Here is a 12,002-nt window from a genome sequence, read left to right on the forward strand (position 1 = left end):
GCTCAACAAATACGTACAGAAGGGGAAAATGAAGGAAGCAAGAACGGGAGGAATGTTCCTGGTCACCTGGCCCTCCTGTGCCCCACCTCCTTTTAGATGAGCAGACATACAGGGAGAACTCAGAGCAAGCCCAGTCATGGGAAAAGGAACCTCCCTCCCTACCCTCAATAAGGTAGAGCCTAGAATAAATGACAATCTGAGCAAAACTTTACTCATCTGAAGCTATACAAAATAGATTTTGAAAGGCAAACCCTGTATTCACTCCAAGATTGAAAATGCCACTTCAAGTTTTTAGTAACCGTTATTCAATCCAATTGCTGGAAAAAATTTTCGAGATAATTAAAGTTCATGAAAAAGAGAAACAAACACCCCCAAATCAGGTGATTCCTCACGCCCAGGATTGGGAGGGCAGGTCAGCTCTTGGTGCCAGCTGAAAGGGATTTCTATTTATTACCACTATTTTAAAAATGTGTGTCCAATTGCAAAAAGTTGGACTGCCTTCGTCACTTTTGTGTGAAACACTCCTTAAGTGATCCCTTGTTTTAGCTTATCTAGAGAGTGCAAATGAGCAGGTTGGGGACCCACTGCCGCCCCAGCAGAAATGCAGTAAAACCATTAGCGTCAAAAGGGGCAGTACACAGCAGATTGTCTGTAGAGGAAAGGCGGAGGTTTGTCCAGACAGCCCCCGCGGGGGTTGCGGTGCGATATGCTAATAGTGCCTGGCCACAGGGGCCGGCCTCCCTCCCGAAAGAATATATAAAGAACCCCAACCCCAGCTTGTCTACCCAGGCCAACAGGCGTCTGCCCTTGTTAATTACCGGAGCGACAGACTAGGGAGCTCCGCCCGGGATTTGCCCGTCGGCGGAGGCGCCAGGCTCCCGTTTCTCCCCATCCCTCTCGCTGCCGTCCAGGTGCACCGCCTGCCTCTCAGCAGGATGGACGTGATGGATGGCTGCCAGTTCTCACCTTCTGAGTACTTCTACGACGGCTCCTGCATACCGTCCCCCGAAGGTGAATTTGGGGACGAGTTTGTGCCGCGAGTGGCTGCCTTCGGAGCGCACAAAGCAGAGCTTCAGGGCTCAGACGAGGACGAGCACGTGCGAGCGCCTACCGGCCACCACCAGGCTGGTCACTGCCTCATGTGGGCCTGCAAAGCCTGCAAGAGGAAGTCCACCACCATGGATCGGCGGAAGGCAGCCACTATGCGCGAGCGGAGGCGCCTGAAGAAGGTCAACCAGGCTTTCGAAACCCTCAAGAGGTGTACCACGACTAACCCCAACCAGAGGCTGCCCAAGGTGGAGATCCTCAGGAATGCCATCCGCTACATCGAGAGCCTGCAGGAGTTGCTGAGAGAGCAGGTGGAGAACTACTATAGCCTGCCGGGACAGAGCTGCTCGGAGCCCACCAGCCCCACCTCCAACTGCTCTGATGGCATGGTAAGCAATAGATCTGGTACCTGCTAGGCTACCCTAATCTTTTCTAAAGTCCTTACACCTCATTTAACCTGGTGTGGTGGGGAGAGTGGGGTGGAGGCAGATGCTGAGTTGCTTTAAAAGAAGAGAGGGGTCCACATTTAGAAAGACTCCCCAAACCGCTGCTGAACAAGATTTTAGTTTAACTTCCTAGCAGGTTCTAGGTGTACACTGTAATCGAGTGTTGACATGGAAGATGGGTGGCTGTGAATGATCACTCAGATGTTTTCTCCATTCCTGAATTTATTTTCAAAATATGCCATCTGTGGATCATGCCCTACACTAATATCTAAAGGCACCGTTTCTAACTTAATGAGGAAATGGAAAGAAATACCCACACGGCCCCAGTTCCTGCTCCAATGAGGCCTGGCTGAAAGATGTTGATGCATTCTTTTTAGAGGGCGTTTGCTCCAAGGCTGCCAGGTTTTAACGTGTTTTTGCCCTGGGAAAGTGTTCTTTCCCTGAATTAGTGTGGCTTTCTTCTACTCCAATCCATTTTGCATGGTTAACCCGATGCACATTGCTGCTGAATTCCACCCCCTCTTCCCTTTGCTGCTGCTCTCCTCTTCTTCAAGCACAGAGATTGACCTCAGTGCCCTGGGAATTTGGAGAGGGCTAGCCCTTCCTAAATCAAGGCAGTGAAGGTGATTGACAGTGTTCGGTTACAGAGCTGGTGGGCAAGCACAGCCTCACCGTTGGTCAGAACATCTTTTGCCAAGACCTGAAAACAAACTTTGTTGTGTGTCTTGTATTATAGCCCGAATGTAACAGTCCTGTCTGGTCCAGAAAGAGCAGTACTTTTGACAGCATCTACTGTCCTGATGTATCAAATGGTAAGAATTGATAACTTCACAGGAGTTTAAAGACCAGTTCAACCTAACAATTCAGCCTATAAAATTCTGTTCTTCCTGATAGTATTGGGGAAGGGAGAATGGAAGTGATGGTTCTTATAGGGAGGATTTGGTAAAGCAAAATAAACACATCTTCTGCTCCAAATCCCCCTAGCAGACACGCACGCACACATGCATACACACATGCACACACACTGTTGCTTGAAATATTATCAGGGGGCTTCCCCACTCCCCACCTCTACCCCTCAGGAATTGCCAGATATTTGCTGCAAATTTCTATGTTAGGCTTTCTGTGACCACCTGACCTCTGGGTGTCAGAGGAGCTGACCTACAATTTAAGGAGCAACATAAGCAAATCTGTCTATCTTGGGCTAATTATTTTTTAATGCTTTTCTCCTTGTATCCTTAGTATATGCTACAGATAAAATCTCCTTATCCAGCTTGGATTGCTTATCCAACATAGTGGACCGGATCACCTCCTCAGAGCAACCTGGGTTACCTCTCCAGGATCTGGCTTCTCTCTCTCCGGTTGCCAGCACCGATTCACAGCCTGCAACTCCAGGGGCTTCTGGTTCCAGGCTTATCTATCATGTGCTATGAACTAATTTTCTGGTCTATATGACTTCTTCCAGGAGGGCCTAATACACAGGAAGAAGAAGGCTTCAAAAAGTCCCAAACCAAGACAACATGTATATAAAGATTTCTTTTCAGTTGTAAATTTGTAAAGATTACCTTGCCACTTTATAAGAAAGTGTATTTAACTAAAAAGTCATCATTGCAAATAATACTTTCTTCTTCTTTATTATTCTTTGCTTAGATATTAATACATAGTTCCAGTAATACTATTTCTGATAGGGGGCCATTGATTGAGGGTAGCTTGTTGCAATGCTTAACTTATATATACATATATATATATTATAAATATTGCTCATCAAAATGTCTCCGGTGTTTAGAGCTTTATTTTTTTCTTTAAAACATTAAAACAGCTGAGAATCAGTTAAATGGAATTTTAAATATATTTAACTATTTCTTTTCTCTTTAATCCTTTAGTTATATTGTATTAAATAAAAATATAATACTGCCTAATGTATATATTTTGATCTTTTCTTGTAAGAAATGTATCTTTTAAATGTAAGCACAAAATAGTACTTTGTGGATCATTTCAAGATATAAGAAATTTTGGAAATTCCACCATAAATAAAATTTTTTACTACAAGAAATATTTTGGCTCATGATCTTTTAAAATAACACCCCAGTGGAATTACTGTTCATTGACATGAAATCTTTACATGTGAGCTGAAAATACTTAAACAGTTGGCTTTTCAGATAAGTCTGAATATTTACCATTCTCATGTACCCAGTTTAGGTCCTGTTGATGTCACAAATGAAAATGTTATATTTTCATTTTAAATATATTTCAAGTGAACCTGCTAAATGAAACTTTTCCTTTATCTTAGAACTGTACCATATACTATCAAGTCGTTTGTGTGTGAAGGGAAGATAGAGGTTATTCAGGACAGTAACACATGCTTTTTTAAAAAAGACTATACAACATCACATCATTTTAATACCTATAGTACAATAGAAGGCATGAGTTAAGTCATATTTACTTTTACTACCTGCCTGAAAATATCTTGATAATATATACTAATATTGTCAATAAAATATTTAAAGGTATTGGGCTGATTTTTTTTATACTGCTAGAGTGCCAACATAAGAAAACCTACACAAATTATACTGAAGTGAGACAGACTTGAGTTTTCTTCCTTCTTTTTACAGCCTTTTAAACTTTATTGTATTAATCATATCATGTATGCGTGTGTGTGCATGTGTGTATGTAAAACAGACTTGTCTCATATTCATCACCCTAAATCTCCTCTAGAAAGAACTGATATGAAAAAATTGAACAATTAAGTGGAAAATTAGGTTGAGACAATGATTGGGATAATTCTCACAAGTTTACCATTGAGAGAGATTTTAAAAAGAGATCCTTAAAGTATCTAAAGTAGCTATTCACAGAGAACAAATATTGATAATTGTTTAATCCTCTTATATGTACATTGATTTAAAATTCCTAAGGATTTGTGGTTACATACATTAATTTAAAAAAAGCATACAGACTCTTTACTAGAGCTTGGCAATGCTACTGTTCTCAGGAAGGTTTCTCTTTCTCTCTGGTGTGATTTGCTCATGCTTATGCAGTCATGAAGCTTAAAGGAATGGGAATCATTCCATAAGGGAGGGATAAGGGCTGAGTTAAAAAATATTATGGCCACTGTCACTCTGTCAGCATCATGGCCTGACAGGGAACGCTGACTTTTAGCACACAGATATAAGTCTTTACTCATGATTTCAGAGTGTGAGATTTTACATGAAAAGAATTCAAGAGGGCATGATAGAGATTTGTGTATATGTCCAACATAAGTCTGGGTTATCCACTTTTGTTAGAAACTGTGCTAGGTACATTTTCTCCTTTTGATACTTCTATGGAGACATTGGAGATTTGTTTTTAATAGGATCAGACAGGAAAAAAATTCAAATATTGGTTTAGTTTTTTAAACTTCAATTTTTAAACACATTACCATATTTTGTTTCATTTAATATAATTAAGCAGAAAATATGAAATTTTTGGTTCAAATGAATGAAAATTAAACTTTTTCAAATCAAATCTCAATTGCTTTATAACTTTGCAAGCATACCTAATATTCTCAATGAATATGATAATGATAATTCGAAGTAGTTAGAGCCTTTTCAGTGGTCTGGATATAATACAAGGGGTGGTTAATGTACAATTTAAAACAATATTCTCCATGCCATGTTGCTCAATTAATCTCATTTTCAATGTACTAAGATTGAAGGCTGATGTCTGCTCAGCACAACACAGCATTTGCAGTCATACATACTTCTTTTTAGACAAGGGACCTTTGGAAATTGGTTTTCCAGTGGTTCGGATCCAGAAAGGTCTTATTTTCTTTTAAAAAGCAGGGGAAAAAAAGAAATGGAACTCACAAAAAGATCGAAGTAAGGATGGGATTTTGTCATCTATAAATCTTCTGCAGTGAACACTTCGGTTTCTGAGTTTGTATTAGCCCACTTCACCTCAGCTGGTGGAAAACATGCAGCAAACCAACAGTTAGATTTCTAAGAGCAACTAGGACAATATTCCCTTCCCTGTCTGCAAGCGTGATGGGGAAGAGGTTTTCAGGAAGTGAGTCAAAAGAGCCTCCTTTCCTCTCATGGCTGCAAAATGCATGTTCCCTGAGTTATATATGAAAACCGAGTCCAGCGAAGTTATGGAAATTTGTGTGTGTTATGTGGATGCAAGTTGTTATATATATCCAGGTGTGGTGTCTTGATCGTCCTTATTTTCTTCTCCTTTGAAAGATGCAAGTTACGTAAAATTAGTAGCCATATTCTACCCATAAATTCCCCTTTAAGATGGCATTCTTAGGAACACTTAATCTGAGAGTGGTATTTCCTGAAATTCTCTCTTTGGAGTTATAACAGTTACTAGATTAAACTGGTAATTTAATTCTCTGACTTGAAGAAGTGGTATTTCTGGAAATGATATTAGAGTACGGCTATTTGTAACTTCAGAAAAACCCTGCTTGAATGGCAAAGTGCTCCTGAAAATATCACCACTGAATGTTCCTACATTGTCACAAAAAGCACAGGATATCACATTTATTTCCTTTAAGAATTTTAGTTGTATATATTTTAGTTGACTAGTGAGTTGGTTTATGATAAAATCATAAATAGTGAACACCAAAATTATTGTAGGGTCAAAATATTATGAAAATAATCCTTTGTAAAGGGGAAGTTAGCCAAATCTTATCTCTGTTTATGGTACAAATTCACTTCATTACAGATTAATCAGAAAATAGCGATACAGCAGCAACTGGCAAATATTGAGTGCTGTGCTTATCATTATGCAAATAAGAAAACTGAGGTTTAAGGGGTTTAATAATTTGCCCAAGACATAGCTGGCTATTTGGGCTTCTTTACATGTGTTCCAGGAGGCTCAGGCAGAAGTTAGAAGTCTTCTTATGATGTAGCATTGGAAGTGCCAGAACATTATTCCTACTACATTCTTCTGGTCAAGCAAGTTACTAAGGCCAGCCCAGAATCCAAAAGAAGCAAATTAAACTCTATTTATCAGGGAAGGAAATAGCAGTAAATTTGCATACATAGTTAATACTACCACAATGACTACTATATACTTGCTGTCTTTATTTCCTCACCTTTTATCCATTCCACTGACTGTAATCAGGCTTCTGCCTTTATGACTGTCCATGATCACTGGTAACCTTCAAACCAGTGGACTGTTCCAGTCCTGGGTGAAGCTTATCCCTATAGGCGTGATGTCTTTCCTGATCTTCAGTCCTATATATCCAACTGTCTTCTTAAAGTCTCTCATAAGTCTCAATGGCACTTCCAACTCAATGTATTCCAAATTAAACTCATCATCTTTCCCTTCTCTCCCTACTTCTAAACCTGGCTCACTTACGGTGTTGACACTCTCCATGAATGACCTTACCAGTTATTTAAACATGAAATTTAGGACATATTCCTGGTATCTCAATCTCTCTTACTCTCTTGTCTAATTCATTACAAAATCCTATGAGTTTACTCTTTACCCTTAATTCAAACTATGGCTATCTCATTTCAGGGATATCATAAGATCCTGTTAACCTGTCCCTCCATAATTACTTTAAATCTTCCACTTCTGGTGATGGCATCCATATTTTTCTGTGGAGACTGTTCCTTTCCTCTTTTCAGTTCATGTTGTTCAGGTGGGATTCACAGTACCACCTGGCTCTAGAAGAGTGAGCAAGTCATTCTTCTCTTACCATGAGTATATCCTCTTCCTTGACCATAATTATTGTTTCATAGATTCACATGTGACCCAAGTTGTTTAGTAAGTGTCCATCCTGGGATATTTGTTGGAACTACAGAGAAAAGGAGGTTCTCTTTCTGCTGGGGTGATAATATATGAGATTTTTTTATCTTATGTATCAGGCTGCCAGCTGTCATCTCACCCCCAAAAAAGTAGATCCTGCCTAAAAATAAAGCAATACAGTAGAAAGCAGAACTGTGATGCAGATATTCCTGAAAACATCATTGAGCATCCAGATCCCCAAATGCTTGAATATCTGCTCTTGGCTACACTTTACAATTTAGGAGCCGACACATGGTCTTTTTTCTTAAACCAGTATGAGTGGGAATTTTGTTAACTGAAACAGAAATAATCTTGTATAATACCACTCTTTGATCTCTTCTGCCTATTACAGCTAGAGCAATTGTCTCAGAATATTCATCTGATTATGTCAACCATTCTGTTTTCCCTCCCAGCTTATTGCATGCAGGGTAACAAAACAGCAGACTCATTAACATGACCCTCAAAGTTTTGTGTGTCAGTCTCCTATCCACCTCTCTAGCATTATCTCTTTCTTGTCAAGTCTCTACTCTCTCCACTCCAGCCACAGAAGTGACTTTTATCAGTCATCATATTCCCTTTTGCCAAAGAGGCTTTATATATTCCATTATCTCTGTCTGAAACCTCTTCTCCCCTCTACTTCACCTGGTCAATACCCACCCATCTTTTAAACTGCAGCTCAGGCATCAATCTAAGGCAAGTTTTCCCTGAACTCTCATACAGTATCAGGTACTCTTAGTCTATGCTCTCAAAGTACCATGTATCTTTTCTCTGTGTTATGTCTCATCATTGAAATTATGTATTAATTTTTGTGATGATTAACATTTGTTTCCTCCTCTATGAAAGCAACAAGACCTGTTCTTTTCCAACCCTGTTGTCCCCTGGATTATAGTAGGAAATATTTACAGTTATGCATACATACATATAATATATATGTATATGTTATCCTACTATAGTAGGATAGATTGTGTGTGTATATATATGTGTATGTATGTATATATATAAAATAAATGAACTGACATTTCTGAAGCATTTTTTGTTGTGGAATGTACTTTCTTTTTTCAAAAATCTTCATAGGATTCCTTAACATCATTTTCTATTTTTCTACTGGTTCTCTTAGTTTTCTGTTTTATGTTAATTTCTTGCACTGACTTCTCTTACTCTGATTAATTGTTATATGTTTGTTTCTTAGGTTTCTGTTATGTGGACACCTCTCTTTTTGGTCTGCTGTAGTCCTATCAATTCCCATAGCTTCACCTCCTATCTGTCTTTTATTGTAGAGATGTTTCTACTGTTGCCTCATTAATACTCTCTTCTTAAGGAAGCTACCCCACATGCAGCTTCTGTTTGGCCTGACTGGTCTTTTAAATAACAGTTAATCAGTGAAGAATAGGCACCTGACCTGAGGGCAACCAATATATAGACTAAGCAATATTTATGAACTGCATAGTTTAATTCAAATATGTGCTTTGAGATAAACAGACTTTTTCACAGAGAAATAAATCATCGGTTAACAATGAGAATTAAATTGAAAAGTCATGATATGGATGGGCCTAGAGAGATTAGGATGGGTCATATACAGGCTGAAATTACAGGGGAATAGAAGAGGCCAATGGAGAGTAGTGTAAGGTATATTCAGAGACAGAATAGGGCATAGTACCCACTAAGTGCCTACTATTGTCCTACTGAGGACTTGGGTAAAAGCTGAGGTTAAATCCCAGCTTTACCACTAATTAGCTGAGGGAACTTAGGTAAGTTGCTTAAATTCTCAAAAGCTGTTTCTCATTTATAAATGTGGATAATAGAACATAATAGAATATAAATCACAGGAATTGTGAATATTGCATGAGATAAAACATATAAAATGCTTAGCCTAGGGACTAATACATAACAAATATTTATCAAATAGTAATTCAAAAAGGAAAGTATAATGGGTTGAGGCTTAGAATAAAGACTCACAAACTCCTTATGTGGGACTCTTTGGAACTATCTTGATTCTCAAAATATCTTCCAGCTTTAGTAGCTATGGGCTCAAGTGGTTCCTTTTATTACTCCTCATGTCTCCTATATATGAAATAGCTTGAGTGGATCTGCAACTAAAAGAATGACGTTAAAACATCTTCCAAATGCTCATCTGCAGGTTTCTCTACAGAGGGCCATTCATATTTTTAAATGGCCAACTAAACATTTCCCCCTGGGTGTCAATCTCAATATGGACAGAACTGAATTCTTCTTATTATTCTACACATTTTATTTCATCGCGTGGCATCATTTGATGAAAGTTTTGGAATTATTTTAGATTCCTCCCTTTCCTCAAAGCAATTAATTTAGTTTGCTGGGAACATAAGGCAAAAGGGAATTGTAAAGGTAATAGTAATAGTAGCAATAGAAACAAAACTGTATTTCTTCAGGAAGCATGATTTTTCACACTGTAACATTTGTAAAATCAGCCTGGGTTTCATGGATTTTGCCTACATTTAATGAAATAGGACTTCTTTTTTAGGCAAAAAGTTGTTTCAAGTTGAACCTCTTATGATCAATGGGATTTTAGAGTCAAGGAAATGTGGTATTAAGATTAAGAAAAGAAATTTATAAAGGACAGTTATTAAACATTTCTTTTTTTACTAGAAGCTGGGTTTGACATGTATTACTAATGTTGATCACTGGTTGATTAGAAAACTACCTCCATTCATAGAGTGACTACTATGACCTGGAAGTGTTTTTGGGTCTGATATGCATTATATATAAACAAGCCTAAAAACAGCTCAGGTAACTGGGTATTACTGACTCCAGGCTACTGCAGAGTAAGGGGTTACACATAGAGAGTGTGTGTAACATGATCAAATACAAGTGGGGTTCTTATAACACTCCTATTACAGCTCTATGCAGCCACGAAAGTTCAGTGGAAACCTGAGGCAAGGCAAGTATTTTGAGCAAATAACTAAGATTTTGAAAAGGGTGTTTTAGTATTCTGGTATTTTGGAATGAGGAGAGAATAGAGTCAGAAGGACTAATTAAGAGGATTTTGTAGTAGTGCATACATAAGGTGATGTTCTACATCCCTCGCTGAGTTGTACAACACAAGGGGGGTGCTCAATGAAAGTTGATGACTGATTGAACCACTGAGGTTCTGTCTGCCTGATGCCAGACATCTGGATATAAAGATTAAAATCCAGTCATCCAGATGTTAAGGTTACATGATATGTCACCATCAAACATTTAGAAACTTTTAACTGATTGACTGCCTTTTTTACTTTTCATCCAGATAAACAGCATTGAATTAACTCATCTGAGCATGTACCAATTACTATTCTTTTTTTTTCTTTTAACTAGGGAATGGTTAATCAGGTTGGCAATACTGATGAGTCACTAAAAAAGGAATGGTGGCATAACAAACAGGTAAATATGAAAATAAGCAAGAACAAGTAAATAATGAAGAAAGTGAACGCTTCTTCTTATCAGAGATGCATTTTAAAGACTCTTTATTGTGGCTTCTCTTCTTTACAGATAAAAAATTTTCATCGGGTTGAGTGTTTCAACATTACAGCATTATACTTCTCTATGTAACTATTGTGTTTTCACATCAAAGCTAACTCTGAAAATATTTCACAGGCAATTAAATGTTAACACTTTCCTTCTGTTAACACTTTGTGTGCTCAGTTAAAATGTGATATAAAAAGTGAAGAACTGTAATCGCATATTCAGGTCACTAAAAGTAAATATTATTCTACTAAAGAACTATATTGTATGAATGATGTGTTTTAAGAATCCCAATTTTGATAAAACCATAGTGTTATAATCAAGTAATGGTGATAATGTAAAATAAATACATCTTTTTTTTTAATTGAGATGAGGTCTCACCCTGTTGCCCAGGCTGGAGTGCAGTGGCATGATCATGGCTCACTGCAGCCTCCACCTCCTGCACTCAAGCAATCTTCCCACCTCAGCCTCCTGCGTGGCTGAGACCATAGGTCCATGTCACCATGCCCAGCTAATATCTTTGTTTTTGAAAAATGAATCCCCAAATTAAAGTATATATAATTTGAAAATAAGATCATTAATTTATCATTGAAGATAATGCTTTTTATTCAAACCAATTCTATGTCCAGATACTAAACTGACTTGTTAAGTGACAGTTCAAGTAAAACAACTAACTGGTTGTTTTGTATGTACGAGGATAAAGAGATTGACTGTTTGGGGTTGGATATTCTTTTCTTGAAGAAGTTACTGATTTTAAAGTTACTCTTTGTAATCATTTGTTTGTTTTTTTATTATCTGAATAGGGATAATCAGAGCTGGGAAGATGAGCTATCTACACAGGGAAGTGACAAGGAGAATTGAGATGATTTCTTGGGTCACTAAACCCAAAACTCCATTAACTTTAGTTAGTAACACATTTGGGAGGCAGAATTAGTTTGTGGCTAAAGAATATTAAGAGTATGGTTTTATATGTTTGCTTTTTTTTCTATTAGTTTATGCATTCCCTGAATGCAGAACTGGTCCCTCAATCCCTAGTACTTTGTCTTGATTCAGACACAAAAACGGTATAAAATAAATGTTAATTGAATAAATTTTTGTATTGTCATATAAATTTATACACATGAGTAAGATCTCTGTAGGAGGAATTTAAATTTCTTTCCATCTATACATGTAGATCAGAAAAGCCATCCTGTTTTAAATGTTATAATCTCTTTCAGAAAGGCAGGATATACGATATGAGTAGTCCCATACAAATTTAGAATG

General features: G+C 37.8%; 1 protein-coding gene across 1 annotated transcript; it reads left to right on the plus strand.

Moving 5' to 3' along the window:
- The first annotated feature begins 783 nt into the window (after positions 1-783).
- Positions 784-3,543, plus strand: MYF5 (myogenic factor 5). The gene is made up of 3 exons (XM_003811660.5): positions 784-1,436; positions 2,230-2,305; positions 2,733-3,543. Exons 1-3 carry the CDS (start codon positions 936-938, stop codon positions 2,921-2,923), a joined length of 768 nt encoding a protein of 255 aa, XP_003811708.3. The 5' UTR covers positions 784-935; the 3' UTR covers positions 2,924-3,543.
- The last annotated feature ends 8,459 nt before the right edge of the window (positions 3,544-12,002 follow it).

The sequence above is a fragment of the Pan paniscus genome, chromosome 10 (assembly GCF_029289425.2).
Source record: "Pan paniscus chromosome 10, NHGRI_mPanPan1-v2.0_pri, whole genome shotgun sequence".
Lineage (NCBI taxonomy): Eukaryota > Metazoa > Chordata > Mammalia > Primates > Hominidae > Pan > Pan paniscus.

Excerpts from the sequence above, each read along its gene's own strand:
- MYF5 (XM_003811660.5), top strand. The coding sequence starts at position 936 with ATGGACGTGATGGATGGCTGCCAGTTCTCACCTTCTGAGTACTTCTAC. Across the intron at positions 1,437-2,229 it reads CCAACTGCTCTGATGGCATG|CCCGAATGTAACAGTCCTGT; the intron begins GTAAGCAATAGA and ends CTTGTATTATAG. Across the intron at positions 2,306-2,732 it reads CTGTCCTGATGTATCAAATG|TATATGCTACAGATAAAATC; the intron begins GTAAGAATTGAT and ends TTGTATCCTTAG.